Source organism: Notamacropus eugenii, chromosome 1 (assembly GCF_028372415.1).
Source record: "Notamacropus eugenii isolate mMacEug1 chromosome 1, mMacEug1.pri_v2, whole genome shotgun sequence".
In the NCBI taxonomy this organism is placed as follows: domain Eukaryota; kingdom Metazoa; phylum Chordata; class Mammalia; order Diprotodontia; family Macropodidae; genus Notamacropus; species Notamacropus eugenii.
The window spans coordinates 94,610,178-94,630,573 of NC_092872.1; the positions used below are offsets into that span (position 1 = coordinate 94,610,178).

General features: G+C 38.7%; 1 protein-coding gene across 3 annotated transcripts in view; it reads right to left on the bottom strand.

Moving 5' to 3' along the window:
- SNX29 (sorting nexin 29) overlaps positions 1–20,396 on the bottom strand; it is a 688,321-nt gene that overhangs the window by 39,321 nt on the left and 628,604 nt on the right. Inside the window, exon 21 of one of the 3 annotated variants that reach the window (XM_072609967.1) lies at positions 14,945–15,564. The exons of the other annotated variants lie outside the window; for them this stretch is intronic. Coding sequence (XP_072466068.1) covers positions 15,528–15,564 — 37 coding nt within the window. The 3' untranslated portion in view covers positions 14,945–15,527. Of the gene's footprint in view, positions 1–14,944; positions 15,565–20,396 lie in introns of those variants that run through there. 3 annotated transcript variants of the gene reach the window in all.

Here is a 20,396-nt window from a genome sequence, read left to right on the forward strand (position 1 = left end):
CGGGATGCAGAGAGTACACAAAGGAAATGACCACTGTGCATGGAGCTCACATGCAGACACACACACCCAAGTAAACAACAATTTAATCATGTGGACTGGCCTTACATAATGACTTCACACAGTTCTGCACGAGCTCGTAGGAGGAAAAGTGTCATGGGGAGCAAGTTACTGACACTAGAGAAACTGGTAGGCAGGCTTGTTAAGCAGCCCACCCAGAGTGTCAGTAAGCAGTTCTGCATGTCTCTCGTTAAAGGGGGAGGGAAGTTTAGGTGATTAATTGAGGCTTATTTTCCCTCCCTGCAGACAAGTACTTTCCTGATGGTTTCCAAGTACAGCAGGCAGCAGAATTTGAATACATACACACACACACACACACACACACACACACACACACACACAGTGAGAGAGAAGCTTGTCACCTCCTTGCCTGTTACCTCCTTTCTACTCCTGTATCCCCTTACACTCCCCAAAAGGTGAAAGTAAAAATATCTGCTGTTTCCATAATTTCACCTGCTCTTTGGAGATCCCTGTAGGAAACTTGTAGTACAGTGATCTTGTATATCGTGATCACTGGGCAACAGAAAGTAAACCACAGAAGGGAGGTCTTGTTCTAAGCGTGTCTCTGCCAACAGGTCTCTAAATGGAACAGCAGGCACACCTTTGTTCTGGGGGTGGGGAGTGCTTCATCTGCCCTCACACCCATCTACCCTGGACTAAATCTATGGCTTACGTAGGCTCAAAAATCTGACCCCCACCAAAAACCAAAACCAAAACCAAAACCAAAACCGATTTATTTCATGATTCAATCTTCAGCGACAACGCCACAAACCTGACCAACCCTCACGTTTTGGCGGCTCGCTCTGACTACAGCCCGTTCAGCTCAAATGCTACTGAAGTTAGGCATGATGTTATTCTTGTGAGGCCAGAAAAGGAGCTTCATGTACAAGGGCATCCACACAGGATGCTACTGATGACAAATCCTATTTTATCTATTTGTGAAAGCTGTTAGGCAAAACCTGGCAATTAACAGCTGAGTTCTAATTTCAACAAGAATCCTACAGCTTAAGAGGTTGTTGAGTTTAGGTTTTTGGATTAACATTAAGGTTTCTTTTGGCCATGGGTTTTTCCAAGACAGACTTTATAGCCACACTGTGGGAGAAGGACACAACAGTTTCTGAGAATATCACTAAGGAGAAGGCGACACACAAGGAGGCACCGTACCATCTCTTGAGCTGTCCAAATGAAAACTGGCAGATTAGGTGTTTCATTAGGGCTGGGTGGGAAACTGATAAAGAAGCTTTAAAAACAGGAACAAAAAAGAAATCCATTGGACTTTAATTCATTTGGAATGGATACATTTCTTTTCCAGGGAATACTGCTTCATGATAGGCTCAATACAATGAAGAACAGGGCTTTCTTCAGTTCCTCATCATCTAAAGACATTGAGGATTCACTCTCTGCACATGGTGCTGAATTAAAGATAAATGGCCAGAACTGGTCCACTTACAATCTAGGAATCACTGCTGTATCTAACAGAACAAGACACCTCCATAAATCCTCGACTCTCCTCAATTCTCTAATCAGAAAGCAATATTTCACCTCTTCCACAAGCATGTATTAAGATTTCTCAGCATTTTAATATATTTTGTTCTCTTAAGGTTCTAGATTCAGTTCACCTCAATCAACATTAATTATAGTCTTGCTATATGCAGGGCATTGTATTCAGTCTTGAGAGACATAAATGTCTCTTGACCTTGAAGAGCTTACAATCTACTAGATTTAACATTGTAAATATGTAAGACACATTAATTATGATTAGTACTGTGACTTTATACAGAAAACAAGGTAGATTCTTTCTCTGAATCTAGAGGCTCTTACTAAAAAGACCTCAATCTATTACATTTTAACGTTGAAAGTTCACCAAACTACACCCATTTTTAACTATATCTAAACTACAAGCATTAAAAAACTTCCATATACAGAAACTATAAAGGCATTATGGTTTTCATACAGGATGGGAAAAACAGATGTAGTAATCTATGTAATTGACCTTTGTGGATCCACTTCCAATTCAGGTTTCATCTTAGAGACCATATCATGTGACAATAAAAGTGGTTTGGCAGGTGGCTTCCCCTGCTCCGTATGAGGAGCTGTGAGGTTGTAGAAAGGGACTCTGGAATCATACAACCTGAGTTCATACCCCAGCTCTGCCCCACAGTCCCTTTGTGGCCTTGGACTATCACTTCATGTCTCTGGGCCTCAGTTTCCTCATGTGCAAAATGAAGGAGTTGGTCTAGATTACCTCTAAGGTCCCTTCCAGTTCTAAATCCAAAAATCTGAAAACAGAATACCATCTCCTCCATGAAACCTCCCTTAATTCCTGAATCCCTTTGTCCCCAGCCTCTGTCAGAAGTGATTTCTCCTTACTCTAAATTACCATAACACTCTTTAAGGCGACAATTGCATTTTCACATTCTTCCTCACTGTGAAAGTTTTTTCCAATATCTTAAACTTCCTGAGAGTAGAAACCATGGCTTAAACTATCTTGTGTTATTCACAGTGCCTAGCATAGTTCTGGAAACAGTAAATGTTCAATGAGAATGAAATCTTATATATACCCTGAACTGGCACTGAAAAACCCTGTTTCTGCCACCGACTTTGTGACCTTGAGCAAGTAATTTAACCTTCCTAGGTCTCAATTTCTTCATCTATAAAGTCTAGGGGGAGTGTAGATGACTTTTGAGATATCTTCCAGCTCTTAATCTATGACTATGATTTTTCATTTTTCAGTACTCTTTCAAGCAACGCATTACTTAAATCAGTGGTAAAATAACCTTTCCTATCACATATCTATGGGGGGAAAGTGCACAACACTAGGAGTCTATGATGGTAGGTGTCAAATTTTACTAGGAAACAGAAAATCACTTTTTCAAGGTAATGAAAATAAGAGGCCCATCATTTGGATGAGAAATTTGCATTTCATTTTTTTTAAAAAGAAAAAAGCCAAAACCAAACTACAACGGGCTAGAATTGGGATGTTCCCAAAGTTAGTTTGAATTTCTTTCACTGAAGGGGTTTGGCTAGTTAGAGAATTTTTAGGCTTAGACTCACTTCCAGTGAGTTTCCAACATAAAAAACACCAAAGAAAAACAACTTTGCTAATAGGGGAAAGAAAATATGACGTGTGATTTTTGACACCTTTTGTATTAAGTACCTGATATTCCAACACTTTCTAGGTCAGTGATAACATAACTGGATTTATCTGCTAGGATTTATCCACAGTCATGTCTTATAAATAGAACACATATAACAGGCTGCAGCAAGAATGCTACTTTTAGCCTTGTTAAGGAGAGGAAGTGAAGCCTCAAATAAAAGAGTTCAGCTCCACCACAATTTTTAGGAGTGTTCCTATTGTTCTAGTTGGTAAATAAGCAGCCATTTAGGGTTTTGTCTAGAACCTCCAAGCTGATCCAGAACACTTTATGGTAATTACAAATATTTCCAGTGCTGCAAAATATCCTACCTACACTGTAGAGAAATAATGATCCGGGGCACTTTCTCAGAATTCCTAGGAAGGGTTAAAATGATAAAAAGCATAAAGATGGAAGGGCCCTTGGAGACCACCTAGTCCACTCCCACCCCAAAATGCACACATTTTCTAGATGGAAAAACTGAACTGTCATTAAAGTTGTTTCACCCAAGAGTTCAGAATGGTTAAGTGGAACAGTGAGGCACCAGTATTGGGCACAAAGTATATTGGACTGGGGTTTGGGAGTTTTCAGCCATAGACACAGTTTTGTCACTAACTAGCTGTGTGAACTTAACATCTTTGGGTCTCACTTTTCTCAGCTGTAAAATGGAGAGCCTGAACTAGATGGCCTAAAATTTATGGTCTCTTAGAACTCTAAGCTACTATGATTCTAAGTGCCAAATTCTCACTTCTTCAAATGAGATCTTTACCTTTTTAAGCTTGAGCTCCAAAAATTGGATATTTTCACCTCAATTTCCACCTATTCCTTTCCAATGTTTATTGGACCTTAGATTTCTATTCTATATTATGGATGCTTTCCTTTGTTTCTAAGATTCTTATTGGATATTATGGATGCTTTCCTTTGCTTCTAATTGTGAAGGATTTTACTCCCTGGAAGAGCCTTTTAAAATTCCAGAAATTAAAAATGGCAGAAGAGTGTGTGTGTGTGTGTGTGTGTGTGTGTATGTGTGTGTTTGTATGTATGTGTGTCTGTGTGTGTGTGGTGCTCTGTGAGCTAAACTAGAATGTGGACGTAGTCTTTCCAATGACGCTATGAGCAGTGCCTACGCACAAGGACATATTCTGACGCTCTTCCTGCTCTCTCTTCTACCTACTGACTGAGTTTTGGTGGAGATGGGCTGACACTTTCCTGCAGTCATGGTTACATTCTAGAAGGCATACTTTTTAACTTGGAGTTGCCTCTTTCCCTTCTCATCCCACAGCACCACAGGAGCTAGAGAGCTGCAGCCAAAAGGGCCTGAGGGTCATGGATAATGAGGTGGGACCCAAGAGCTGGTGTTCCTGATTTACACAGTGAATGAGGATAGTAATTCTTGGCTCTAGTTATGCTCAATAAACAAGGAGATTAAAAATACCAAATGCTGCCCAGCTGCAGGAGATGAGCAAAGTCATTGGTGGTATTAGTGAGCTGGGTTAGTGACTAGATATTTCCAAGGGGGCCAGCCCACTCAGCTGGGAAAGTGAGTATTGAGAGTCATTATAAATGAATTGCCTATAAACATCCCCTAAACTGCTAGGGCCAGGCGAAGAAAGCATTTATTTAGTGAATATGGAAACAATAGTCTAGTTTGTGACTACTCTGGATTCTGGCCCCTTCCTCAACATGAACGTCTTTTTCCATCAAATTCTGGGCCCAACTAGAGTAAGTTAAATATAGTACACTGCCCAAGTGTATTATGGGGCAGAGGCTTAGGAATAGGTACAATCTGTATTTTTAAAAAAATCTATAAACAGTATTTGTTTCCCTTCAAGGCACATTTTCAGGACTTTTTTCAACCACCTGCCTCAAATGACAGACTGATAATGCTTAGTAGGTTAAGTAGGTTAACTTACTCTTTACTCTACACTTGAAAAGTCTACTCTTTGCAGAGTCCCTTTCTTCTGTGCCAAGCTTTCCTTCTAAACACACCTCCTTTATCATCTCACCTAATTCCTGTGAAATGGGCAGTGAAGTGGCACAGTGGATAGAGTTCTGGGCCTGGAGTCAGGAAGACTTAACTTCATGAGTTCTAGCTGTGTGACCTGTTGGCTTCCTCTGAAAATGGGCTAGAGAAGGACATGGAAAAACCACTTCAGTATCTATCAAGAAAACCTTGGCACAGAGAGCCAAGTATGATGGAAAAACAGCTGAACAATAACAAAAACCCCTGGGATGGAGGGAAGGAAAAGATATTGTTGTTCTGTTGCAGAGGGGAAAACCGCAAGATGGATAGAAAATAATTGGTCAGAGTCAACATAAGTGGCAAAAGTGGACCCAGATTTCCTGACTTTTAAAAAGAATGTCCTTTTTATTAGGATACAGGGTTTTTCCTATAATGTTTGTTCATGAGGCTAAAGGCCACTGGTCTCAATAACAGAGAGAAGAAAGGGAAAGCTCCGGCAGGCCTAGGGACACTGAAGGGAACCTTTCTTGGTGAACATAGAGGTGAAATGGTGTAAATGAGGCGTGTGGCTGCTCAGGAACTGAAGAAGCAAAGGAGAAAGGACACGTGAATGCGCCTGTCTCTACAGGTACACAAGTTACAGCCTGACAACTTTTTCCCAAAGGGGAAATGAACACATCCTCATCCAAGCAGCCACACTGCCATCTCCACCTGGGTGACCTAACTTCATTTTAAACTCAATGTATGGTTTTAAAATATAATCCAGAGGGGGAGGAGCCAAGATGGCGGAGTAGAAAGACGTACATATGCTAGCTCCAAACCCACAGCCCATAAAATACCTATAAAGAAGAACTCTCAACAAATTCTGGAGTAGCAGAAGCCACAGAACAATGGATCGGAGATTTCTGTTCCAGAAAGCCCTGAAAAACTGACTCGAAAGGTCTGTTGAGCACCAGACCCAGAGCAGAACCCAGCCCTGCCTTGGCCTGCTGAGAGGAGCCGATCTGAGCAGGCTTCAGGGCTGGCCCCACAGGTACCTCCACTCACAGGTGCCAAAGGTCGGTGAGAGGGTCTTTTTGGCTGGAGGAGAGGGGAGTGGGGTGTCCCCATAACTCAGACCCCCTCAGGAGGCAGCAGTGGAAGCAGCCCCGGACAGGGGCTCCCAAAGCAGGCAGGAGCTTGGATCCATTGTTGAAGGTCTCTGCATAAACCCCCCTGAGGGAACTGAGCCCCTCCCTCACACAAGCAGCTGAACTTAATCTCACACTGACTAGCAGCCCTGCCCAGCCAAAAGCCCTGAGGCTGGGAAGCAGCATTTGAATCTCAGACCCCAAGTGCTGGCTGGGCTGATCTGGAGGCGTGGTGGGTGTGGAAAGAAAACTCAGAAGTCAAATCACTGGCTGGGAAAATGCCCAGAAAAGGGGGAAAAAAAAATAAGACCACAGAAGGTTACTTTCTTGGTGAACAGATATCTCCTCCCTCCCTTTCTGATGATGAAGAACAATGCTTACCATCAGGGAAAGACATAGAAATCAAGGCTTCTGTATCCCAAACATCCAAAAGAAATATTTCATGGGCTCAGGCCATGGAAGAGCTCAAAAAGGATTCTGAAAATCAGGTTAGGGAGGTGGAGGAAAAACTGGGAAGAGAAATGAGAGAGATGCAAGAAAAGCACGAAAAGCTGGTCAACACCTTGTTAAAGGAGACCCAAAAAAATGCTGAAAAAAATAACACCTTGAAAAATAGGCTAACTCAATTGGAAAAAGAGGTTCAAAAAAGCCAATGAGGAGAAGAAGGCTTTAAAAAGCAGAATTAGCCAAATGGAAAACGAGGTTCAAAAGCTCACTGAAGAAAATAGTTCTTTCAAAATTAGAATGGAACAGATGGAGGCTAATGACTCTATGAGAAACTAGGAAATCACAAAACAAAACCAAAAGAATGATAAAATGGAAGATAATGTGAAGTATCTCATTGGAAAAACAACTGACCTGGAAAATAGATCCAGGAGAGACAATTTAAAAATTAGGGGACTACCTGAAAGCCATGATCAAAAACAGAGCCTAGACATCATCTTTCATGAAATTATCAAGGAAAACTGTACTGATATTCTAGAACCAGAGGGCAAAATAAGTATTCCAGGAATCCACTGATCACCGCCTGAAAGAGATGCAAAAAGAGAAACTCCTAGGAACACTGTGGCCAAATTCCAGAGTTCCCTGGTCAAGGAGAAAATACTGCAAGCAGCTAGAAAGAAACAATTCAAGTATTGTGGAAATACAATCAGGATAACACAAGATCTAGCAGCTTCTACATTAAGGGATCGAAGGGCGTGGAATAGGATATTCCAGAAGTCAAAGGAACTAGGACTAAAACCAAGAATCACCTACCCAGCAAAACTGAGTATAATACTTCAGGGGAAAAATTGGTCTTTCAATGAAACTGAGGACTTTCAAGCATTCTTGATGCAAAGACCAGAGCTGAAAAGAAAATATGACTTTCAAACACAAGAATGAAGAGAAGCATGAAAAGGTGAACAGCAAAGAGAAGTCATAAGGGACTTACTAAAGTTGAACTGTTTACATTCCTACATGGAAAGACAATATTTGTAACTCTTGAAACTTTTCAGTATCTGGGTAGTTGCTGGGATTACACACACACACACACACACACACACACACACACACACACACACACACAGAGACAGAGAGCACAGAGTGAACTGAATAGGATGGGATCATATCTTAAAAAAATGAAATTAAGTGGTGAGAGAGAAATATATTGGGAGGAGAAAGGGAGAAATGGAATGGGGCAAATTATCTCTCATAAAAGAGGTAAGCATAAGATTTTTTAGTGGAGGGAAAAAGAGGGGAGATGAAAGAAAAACATGAAGTTTATTCTCATCACATTTGACTAAAGGAAGGAATAAAATGTACACTCATTTTGGTATGAAAACCTATCTTACAATACAGGAAAGTGGGGGAGAAGGGGATAAGCAGGGTCGGGGGGATGATGGAAGGGAGGGCAATGGGAGGAGGGAGCAATTTGAAGTCAACACTCTTGGGGAGGGACAGCATCAAAAGAGAGAACAGAAGCAATGGGGGGCAGGACAGGATGGAGGGAATTATAGTTAGTCTTATACAACATGACTATTATGGAAGTCATTTGCAAAACTACACAGATATGGCCTATATTGAATTGCTTGCCTTCCCAAAGGGAATGGGTGGGGAGGGAGGGATGAAGAGAAGTTGGAACTCAAAGTTTTAGGAACAACTGTCGAGTACTGTTCTCGCCACTAGGAAATAAGAAATACAGGCAATGGGGTATAGAAAGTTATATGGCCCTACAGGACAAAAGGGAAGATGGGGACAAGGGAAGGGAGGGATGATAGAAGAGAGGGCAGATTGGTGATAGGGGCAATCAGAATGCTCGGTGTTTTGGGGTGGGGAGAGGGGACAAATGGGGAGAAAATTTGGAACCCAAAATTTTGTGAAAATGAATGTTAGAAGTTAAATAAATAAATTAAAAAATATATATATAATTCAATAAATGATTATTAAGCACCCACTATATTCAAGGCACTGTCATAGGTACTGAAGATATAAAGAAGTCATAATCCCCGATCTTAAGGAAATTACAATGCAGTAGGTGAGGGAAAACATTTAGAAATAAGTAAAATAAATCAGAATGATAAATTCAAAATGAGACATCCAAAATGGCATAAGAAATATGAGGAGGGTAAGATTACAAACCCCTGAGTAAGGAAGTGGGGGTGATTCAAGGAAAGCTTCATGGATAATGGAGTACTTGTGTGTAGGCTGAGACAACAGAATAAAGAAGTATAATAATACCTAACTTATCAAACTACCCAAAAATTACCTTATGGAGCCGGGAAAAAAATAAAATTCAATCAAAAGCCAAGAATCTTGAGGGAAAAAATGAAAAAAAAAGGAAAGAAAGGAGGCCTAGCAGGTCTCAAACTATACCATGAAGCAGTACAGTAATCATTAAAATCATTTGGTACTGGTTGATCAGTGGAAGAGTTTTGGTAAACAATAGAGAAAAATGAATTAACATTAGCATAGGTGTCTTCAAACCCAAAGACTTCAGCTGCTAGAATAAGTACTCACTATTTGACACAAACTGCTAGGAAAAGCATTCAAGAAGAATCAACATTTCATATCATATAACAAGATAAAATGTAAATGGAGACACGACAGTGAAAAAATGACAACATAAACAAATTAGAAGAGCAAGGAAGAAAATATCTTTTCTAAATTATGGATGGGGAAGAAACCCTGACCAAACAAGGAATAGAGAGGATCAAAAAAAGACAAAATAGATAATTCTCATTATATAAAATTCTAAAAGTTTTTGCACAAAGTAATATAGTTGAAATTAGAAGAGAAAGAGTTAACTAAAAAAAACTTTGCAGTAAATTTCTCTGATAAAGACCTTACAACTTATATAAAACACATGTACAAATATGTATATTTGTGTACATATATATGTATATATCTATATATAAAACTGATTCTAATTTCCAAGAACAAGAGCCATTCTCTAACAGATGATCAGAATTCAAATGAAAGCAATTCTGAAGTTTTACCTTACATCCATCTGACTGGCAAAAATCATGAAAAATAAACAAACAAAGAAACAAACAAACAAATAAATAAAGGGAGGATGACACATGTTGAAATGGCTGCAGGAAAGCAGGAACACTAATGTACTCTTACTGAATCTATGAAATAGTGTAGTCATTTTGGAAGGCAATTTGGAACTATTCCTCCCAAATCACTAAATTGTTGCCTACCTTTTGACTCACTAATACCACCATTTGACCTTTATTATAAAGAGCTCAAAAAAAGAAAAAGGCCATATATGTCTAAAAATATTTATAATCAGTCAGTCATTAAGAATTAATTAAACACTAGGTACTGTGTGAGGGCTAAGACCATAAAATAAGACCAAAGATGGTCTTGCACTCTAGGAGCTCATAATCTAATATAGGAGACAATATGTAAACAACTGTATACAAACAAGCTATATAGAGGGCAAACAGGAAATAAACAACAGAGAGAAAATACTACAAGTAAGAGGGGTTGGGAAAGGCTTCCTGTGGGAGGTAAGAATTTAGCTGGGACTTGCTTGAAGGAAGCCAGGGAAGTCAAAAGGCAGAGATGAGAAGGAAAAGCATTCCAGGCACGGAGGCTGAGTAAAAATGCCCAGATCCAAGAGAGATGGAGTGCCTTATTTAAGGAACAGCAAGGAAGCCAAGGTCATTGGATCAAAGAGTACCAGGGGAGTGTGTGGGGGAGTAAGGGGTAAAGAGAGCAGAAAAGGAGGACATGAGACTACGAAGGGTTTGAACACCAAACCAAAAATTGTGGCAAGGGGGAAATTAAAGGGGTGTCCATAAATTGGGGAATGTTTGGACAAATTATGGCATATGAATTGGTGCATGATTATTCTTGTGTTATGAAAATGATGAAACAGTTCAGGAATAATTTAAAAATACTTTTGTATCATTTGTTGTGGAGTAAAATGAACAGAACCAGAACAACAATTTATACAATGACAAAACTGTAGACATGAACAACTTTGAAAGGATTATGAACTTCGATCAACGCAAGAATCAATGATTCCAGAGGCCTGATGATGATGCACAAAAAGACAACAAACTACAACCTGGAGAACAGGCCTGCATTTGTGGGTATAACAAGGTGGGGACTGGTTTTGCTTGACCACGCACATTTGTTACCAAGGTTATCTTTATTCTGGGGTGGGGATGGGTAGAAATGGCAAAGAGATAGGAGCAGAGCAGAAGGAAGGCCAAAATGGATCACAGACAAGCAAGATACCTTTGAAAGTGACATGCTGACTTCATTACATACTTGAAAAGCAAATTCTATATAACAGAGATGCACATTTTCATATGCAACCTTTTTCTGTTCAATGTAGAATATAAAATGCTCATTTTGTTTGGTGTTTTAGTTTAGAGTAAAAGAAATTTAAAAAAAAACACTGAAAGAGGGGGAAGGAGGGAAGAAAAGGAAGGCACCTGAATTTCCTGTGAAAGAAGGATATCTATAGGTAAAGTAAGTGGGGTGGGGTTGTGAAGAAGCCAATATACCACAATGGGAGAAACAGAATGAGAACGAAGCATATTCAATGGGTCTGTTTGGTGGGAAAATAACATGCATAAAATGGTGAAGTTATGTCATAAGGTTATAAAGATAGGTGAAGATGAACTCTACAGGGCCTTCAATACCAGGGTAAGAGGCTTATATTGCATTTGGTAAATAACGGTGAGTTTTTCAAGGTTTCTGAACAGAGGAGTGACATAATGAGATTGCTACATTATAAATATTAATTCTAGCCTCTGGGATTAGCAGAACAAGTCTGCTCTTCCCTGGGGCAACCCTTCAAAGACTTGAGGACAGCAATCATGTTGCCTCTAAGCATTTACTTCCCGAGGCTAAACATACCCAGTTCCTCCAACTGATCCTCACACACCATCACTTCAAGGCCCTTCACCTCGCAGGTCACCCTATTCTAAATACTTGACAATGTCCAGCATCAGCAAGGACCCTGGCACTCACAGGAAGGCCTGCTCTACAGGTTCTTAGATCTGCTTTTCTAAAAGGAAAGCAACTTTTGAGGGGTCAGCAATCTACATTAATCAAGCACATTTATCATTCACTTAGTTCAGGGGGAAAAGTCAGCACCCTGAACTTCAGAGAAAATACAAACAGAAATTACAAGGGGAAATTACAAACAGAAAGACTAACAGACAGGGCTTCCAACTGTCTGACCACAGACAATACACACGTCATTACCAGAGAGAGAAACACCAACAGCTGGGTTTTCAAAGTCAGGGGGCTTCTTAAAACAGCTGCCCAGAGTCTCATCTGGCACAGGAACCTTCTTCTAAATAATAGGCCCCAAAGCAAAAACTCACCTCAGGATATGCTCTTTACAGGGCTGGAGGGCAAGACCTTCATGACCCTCTGCCTCATTAGAAATTAGAGGTGTATGAAGCCTATTAATTGGCAGGAAAGATCTTTTAAGTCTTCCCCACCAGCACCATTAACCTTACACCTTCCTAAAATACGGTGCCTAGAATTGAATCTGATACTCCAAATGTAGTTTGATGATGGAAGAGTACAATATTATTATAAATTCCGTTGGTCTCTCCTAATGCAGTTTAAGATCACATTTGGTTCTCTGGAGGCCATGCCATGCTGCTGACTTCTTTTGAACTTTCAGCTTATTAAAACCTACAGGTTTTTCAGATGAACTGCTCTCTAGTCAGCCCTTGTCCCTCACATTTAGAACTCAAGAAGCTGTTTTTTGGAATACAGGTATGAGACTATATTTACCTTCATTTAACTTCATGTTAATAGGTTAAGCCCAACATTATAATTTTTAAAAATCTTTTTTGGTTCCTGTTGTCCAACATGTTAATGATTCCTCCCAGTTTTGCATCATCTGCATACTAAACCAAGTTTTCAAGTCACTGATAAAAATGTTAAGCATCACAGGGCCAAGCAATAAATCCCTAGGGGTACTCTACTGTAGATCAATTTTCAAGTTGACACACTAAGTTGTGGCTTTTTTTCAGGCCTTTTTTTTTTTGGAGGGGGAAAGCAAGGCAATTGAGGTTAAGTGACTTGCCCAACATCACAAAGCTAGTAAGTGTCAAGAATCTGAGGTCACATTTGAACTCAGGTCCTCCTGACTCCAAGGCCAATGCTTTGTTCACTGTGCCCCTGTGCCCTTTTCAGGCCTTTTAACCAGTTCTGAATCCACCTAAATGTACTATTGTAAAATCCACATTTCTCTCATCCTTTCCTAAAAGAATGACATGAGAAAATGTCGTATGTTTTTCTAAAATCTAGGTAAGTTATACCTAAAGCATGCCCTTCTCAAAAAGGAAATGGGCTTAGTATGGCTTCGTTTATTCTTGATGAAGCCACACTAAATCTGTATGATACTCTTTTCCTTTTTTCGTATGTTCCGTAACCATTCCTTTAAAAATACATTTAAGAATTTTTTCAAGAATTCAAGTCAAACACATTGGTCTAAAGTTTGAATTCCTTCCTTCCTTCCTTCCTTCCCTCCCTCCCTCCCTCCTTCCTTCCTTCCTTCCTCCCTCAATCTTTTAAAGCCAGGAGCTCAATAATCACAATTTCAGTTTTGTTACAGTACTCAAGAACATTTACTTGTTCTTCTATTATAATTTTATTTTTTTATTTCAACTTCCTATCAGTCATTTTGTCCTGTTCTTTCCTGTTCTAAGAACAATCTATTTAGTAGAAGTCTGAAGAAAAAAAAAAAAAATCAATAAAGAAACTCTAGCTCCATTCCATTGATGATGGATCTATGGAACAACACAGGTAAAAATCACAGCAAAATAAAGGTGGTGTGGACAGGCTGTAATCTGCATGGACTGAAATCCATGGAGAAATCATGACTCCAACGCATCCCCTACTCTTTAGTGATAGGTTCCCCCTGAGGTAAATCCTCACAGTCACAACATGGCGCATCGTGTCTGTTTGTGATATTGAATGAATTAATGAAATTATGAAGAGTATGGATGGCAGCAGAAATCTAGAAGGGGAAAAGAGAAGGTATGAGTAATTAGTTAAGAATATCAAACACTGGAGACTTGGAAGAAAGACAACTGTTTTTGGGGGGGAATGGAAAAAGAAAAAGGAAGATACTAGGAAAATGTTCACACAATTTTAAGATACGAAAGGACCTTCGAGGTCACTGAAGCCCAACTTTCTGTCCAGTAAAGGAGTCTCATCCACACCATCCCTAAATGTGATCATCTATTCTATTTCTCAAATTCTTTCCTTGGTTTTCAAAATGAGGCTTCTTTTTTTATTCATTGATTACAGTTGGAATTTCATGCTGAAATAACTTCATGCTAAGTTGAAATTCTGACAGATATTAAAGAGATGCAGTTTAGTTTTGTCTTACATTTTAGTGTTTCAACTAATTTTAAATCCTTTTATTTTCAAGTATTTTGAAAGCAATCTAAAACGTTTTCATTTAAAATTTTCTTTAATAATTGTACTTTCATATATGGTAGCTGCTTGAACCTCACTGTAATTTTCTCATCATGTTTTCTCAGTTTACCAGTCAAAACAACAGGTCTGATAGCAGGAGCTCTATAGATATTAAGAAATTAGAGGGTTTTTGGTTCTTTGTCATTGTGTATAATTATTGACCCTAGTATTTTAATCTATTTCCGATTATCGAGCTAGTGTTAGCTACAACTACAGCTGAGAAGATAAAATGAAGTTATTTTAACATCTCTTTTATTTTTTTTAAAAAAGACATTCAGCTGTTAAAACTACAATCCTGATTGAGGTCCAAGTTCTGGTCTTAGAATACCCAAATATTTGGAGTATCTCCAGTTGATTAATAAACTGAAGCTAAACCTCCAATTTTATTTTTTTGTCAAATGACTGGGTATAGAGGATATTCCAATGCTTTATTGTCCCTCTCTGACTATATCACCTTTGTGGTAACAGAAGATGAGATGTGGCTTGCCAGAGCTACTGAAGGCTTTGTAATGAAAACCAGATGAAACCTGCCTGGCTATAATAGTCTCAATAATCTGACATCTGGGCTAGGCCCAAAGTTCAGTTGAGGTCTGCATCCCAAGGAATCCAAATGATATCTTACAGAGTAGATTTCTAAACTGAGACCAAATTCCTACAAAAGCTGCACAGTTTGGAATAATGAACTGTCATAATTCAAATAATGACTCAGGGACTTACATAAAGAATTTTTTATTTTTCAATATTTCTTTTTATAAGATATACTTTAAGTATTTCTTTAAATATTTCCCAATTGCACGTAAAACATTTTTAACAATCATTTTTTAAAATTTTAAGTTCCAAATTCTCTCCCACCCTCCAACCCATTCCCCATTCTTGAGAAGGCAAGTGATTTGATATCAATTACACATATGAAGTGATGCAAACTATATTTCCATATTAGCCATTTAGCAAAAGAAAACACAGACAAAAAATAAAATAAGAAAAATATGGAAGGTTAAAAAAAGCATGTTTCAATGTGCATTCAGAGTTTATCAGTTTTCTCTCTGGAGGTAGACAGCATTTTTCATGATGAATCTTTTGGAGCTGTCTTGGATCTTTGTCTTAATCAGAGTAGATAAGTTCCTCCCAGTTGATCATTCTTACAAAACTGTTAATGTGTATAATGTTCTCTGGGTTCTATTTATTTCATTTTGCATAACTTCATATTAATCTTCCCAGGTTTTTCTGAAAGCATTCCGCTCACCATTTCTCATAATACAATAGCATTCCATCAAATCATGTTTAGCCATTCCGCAATCAATGGACATCCCCTTGGATCTCCAATTCTTGGCCACTACAAAAAGAACTTCAATAAATATTTTTGTACAAACAGTTTCTTTCCCCTTTTCTTTAATATCTTTGGGACACAAACCTAGTAGTGGTGTTGATGAGTCAAAGGGTACCCACAGATTTATAGCCCTTTAGGCATAGTTCCAAACTGCCCTCCAGAATGATTGGACCAGTTCAGACTCCACCAACAGTACATTAGTATGCAAATTTTCCCACATCACCTCAAGCTTTAGTCATTTTCCTTTTCTAACAAGTTAGCCAATCTGACAGGTGTCAGGTGGTATCTCTGAGTTGTTTTAATTTGCATTTCTCTAATCAGAAGAGATTTTGAAGCATTTCTTTCACGTGACTTTTGACATATTTGATTTTTCTTCTAAAAATTGCCAGCTCATATCCTTTGACCATTTATCAACTAGGGACTGGCTCTTATTTTTATAAATTTGTCTCAGTTCCCTATATTTGAGAAATGAGGCTTTCACCAGAGAAACTTGCTGTAAAAATTTCCCCACAGTTTTCTGTTTTCCTTCTAATTTTGGCTGCTTTAGTTTTGTTTGTGCAAAAGCTGTTTAATTTTATGTAATCACAATTATTTATTTTACTTCTTGTGATCCTCTCTATTTCTTGTTTGGTCATAAACCCTTCCTTTATCCATAGATCTGAGAGGTAGATTGTTTTCCATGCTCCCTAACTGACTTATGAAATCACCTTTTATGTCTAAATCATTTATCCATTTTGACTTTAAGTTGGTATTTCGTGTGAGATGTTAATCTATGCCTAATTTTTGCCAAAGTGCTTTCCAGTTTTCCCAATAATTTTTGCCAAATGTATAGTTTTTACCCCCAAACTTTGGATCTTTGGGCATATCAAATACTAGATTACGACGGTAATTTACTAGTGTGTATTATGTACCTAACAGGAGTGGAGAACCTGTGGCCACCTGTGGCCCTATAGGTCCTCAAGTATGGCCCCTTGACTGAATCCAAACTTCACAGAACAAATTTTCTTAAAAGAAAAGCTAACCTTTTCCATCATTACAATATCATGCTTTCACAGCAATATGTTTCATGTCTCCTTCCCTTTTTTTTTGCCAAGGGATATGAAAGGAGGGGATGAAGAGAAGAAAAAGATGTGCTAATCAAAATTCTTGAAATATATTTTACTGCATCTGATGGAAGTAGAATAAATTACTGTGACTATGAAGAGCCAAAAGGGCTGGATTCTAATCCTATATCTGCCACAAAATAACTGTGAAATTCAGGACAGAAAAAAACAATGAACTTTTCTGGTTCACTCTGATTTAACATATAAAATGATGGTACATAACTAAATTATCTTTCCATATCCAACATTCTTAATATTTTATTCTGCTTGAAAATAATCATCAGTGATTATTCCCTATTAAAATTTATTATAACATTTTTCCTGAACCTCTCCTATGTACTTGTCATGTTTTCTTCTCTAGCATAATTGTCTACATATTTTCCTTCATTAGGTTGTTAGCATCTCAAAAAAAAAGAATCCATATCATAAAAATCTTTGTATCCCCAGAACTTCAGACAATGCTGAACACTTAGCAGGTGCTAAATAAATGTCTGCTGGGTTGAAATGAATTCAATAATGATTCCTTCTGAAGTGGCAAGGGAAGTAGATTCTCTCAGTATAACACTGAGATGCTTATTTCTATCCTGGGAATTTTATCTTCCAAGTCCAAACATGGTTCCTATTGCTTTCATGACAATTGTTTGGCAAAAACTCTTTAGCTACAAAGGCACCTTGGGAAATTTATAAGACAGAATCAAAGTATATATTACTGCAACCTCACCACTAAATGAATTTGTCATAGTTAATATTTGACAATAAGCTTACCTTACCAAAAATAGACTGTAAACACATTTCTAAAGATAGACGATACCTATCAGCAAGTGCTAAGGCAATCTTCCTCTTAAGAAGACTAGTTGGGGATGTGTATTTAATTCCTATACAAAAGCATAATCTTTGGAATCAGTAGAGGTAGAGGGTTGAGTCACCAAAGCCATAAGCTACTTGTACAAAGAAATACCATCATAGCTAGCTTCTCTGAGTGTTGGAGGGCTGATTTTGAAACAAGACAACAAAATATGTTTCTAGGTTCTTTGTATATAAAGCAGGACAGTGTAATTACGTATATGTACACACAGACACACAGACACACAGGAACACACACACCTTAAGTTGACTTGTGTCTAGGGCTGTACTCATCAGAGTAGGAACAAACAAATGCTAGTTGGTATGAAGCAAAACCTAAGGAAGTGAGCCTTCCTAAAAGAATACAGCAATCTACAGTTACTAGCATCCCCTTTTCCCAAACCAATCAGAGGTCCCATTTCTGATAGGCATTTATTTCATGATATTTGTTTCATAAATGTTTCATATATTTAGAGCTAGAGGTGAAATCGGATTTAGGACAACTATTCGTTTTGTAAAGGAGGAATCTAAAGTCAGGGAACCCAGCGAGGTAGCAAGCCTTTATTAAATGCTAACTATGTATAAGCACTGTGCTAAGTGCTGGGGATCCAGAGAAAGGCAAAACAAAAAACAAAAAAAACAGTCCCTGCCCACAAAGAACTCACAATCTAATGTAAGAGAAAACATGCAAACAACTGTGTATATAGAAGATATATAAAAGGCAAACTGGGTAATCTCAGAGGGAATACACTAGCATTCAACGGGACTGGGAAAGGCTTCTGGGAGAAGATTAGATTTTAGCAGAGGCATGAAGGAAGTCAGGGAAAATAAGAGGCAGAGGTGGGGAAGGAGAGCATTCCAGGCATGGAGGAGAGGCAGTGGAAATGCTTAGAGTGGAGAGAGCATTTGTTCCTGGAACAGCAGAGAGACCAATGTCACTGAACTATAGAGTATATAAAGTCATCAGCGCCTACTATGTGCTAAGCATTGGAGATACCAAAAGAGGCAAAAACCAGCTCCTTCCCTCAAGGAGATCATGATGATCATGATCTAATGAGAAAAAAATACCTAGTGCCTACTATGTGCCAGGTACTGTACTTAGTGCTTTACAAATATTATCTCATTTGATTCTTACAACAACTCTGCAAGATGCATTATTGTTCCCATTTTACAGTTGAAGAAACTGAGCCAAACAATTAAGTGACTTGCCCAAGATCACACAGCCAGTAAGTGTCTGAAGCTGGATTTGAACTCAGGTCTTCCTGACTCCAAATTCAGTGCTCTGTCTACTGAGCCACTTAGCTGCCTGTGAAAGGAAGTAGGAAGCCTGGAAAGGTAGGAAGGGAGCAGCATGTGCAGGGCTTCAAAAGTCAAAGAGAATTTTACAGTTGATTTGGGAGACACTGCAGTTTACTGAATGGGGGGTAGGTTGGTGTCATGGCCATACCTATGTTTTGGAAAGATCACTTTGGTAGGTGAATGGATTATGAAATGGAGTAGAAAAAGACTTTAGGCCAGGAGACCAGCCAGGCTACCATAACAGTGAGGTGTCAGGTAGTTAGGGCATGGAACTGTGTGGTAGCAGTATCAGAAGAAAGTGGCGGTATGAGAAATGTTAGGAATGCAAAACTGACAATACTTAGCAATAACCTGTATATGGGGAGAGGAGTCAGCTTGGCATCTGGATTCTGAGCCTGAGTAACTGAAGGGATGGTAGGACCTCAGGGAAATTAGGAAGAGGGGGTAGACTGGGGTGAAAAAAATAAGCTCCATTTTGGACATGTTGAATTTAAGATGTCTACAAGATATTAAGAGGAAAAGAGTGACTGGAGGTCAGGAGAGAGGTTGGAGCTGGATAAGCAGACCTGAAAACTATCTGCACAGAGATGGCCACTGAATGAATGGAAGTGAAGTAACTTGGCCAAGATCACAAAGACGGTAAGGAGCAAAGGTGGTATTTAAATTTTTGATGCTACGGTTAGTATTCTTGCCCCTCTACATGATGGTTTTTCCAGAAGCATGAAATGTAAAAGAGTCCTGCAGCTACGTTCACAAAACATTGGAAAGACAGTTACAGAAAGCCACAGGCAACCTATTTAGGTATGTCACTTTATAGACAGTTATATACTATATACATAAAGAAGTTCTTGGGTTATGGAAATCAGAAGGATTTCTATTCTTGAAGATAAGGATTCAGGTCTGTGAAGGGAAATTTCAATGAGGAAATTTCTTTTACCAATCTAGACCAGCAACTGTTGTGGAGTTTATAACCTTAAGGGAGCTGACAGGGACCATTAAGAGGTCACATAAGGAGCCTAACATCACAGAGCCAATAAGAGTCAGAAGTTGAATCTAAGTCTTCATGACTCCTGGGGGGGCAGGGAAGTATATGGCCTCTGTAGGTATAAGAGTATAAAGATTTGACGCAGAAAAAGAAGAATGGTGACTGAAAATTGTAGATGTTTCTTTTTAATTTTTTAAAATTAATTTTATTTATTTTCAGTGTTCTACAATCACTACCATATAACTTAGATGATTATTTTTCCCTCCCTCCCCACCTTTCCTCCCTGAGACGGCATACAATTTCATATAGGTTGTACGGATACATTCCTATTAAATACATTTTCACTATAGTCATGCTGTGTTGAAGAATTAAAATGAGTGGGAGAAATCATCTAACAAACCAAAATGCAAGACACACACATGCGCACGCACACACGCACACACACACACACACACACACACACACACACACACACAAATGATCTGCTACATTCTGCGATTGAATTCCATAGTTCTTTCTCTGGACATGGAAGGCATTTTGCCTTAGAAGAGCATTGGGGAATTTTTTTTAAGTCCTTGCATTGCAATGAAGTACTAAGTCTACCAGAA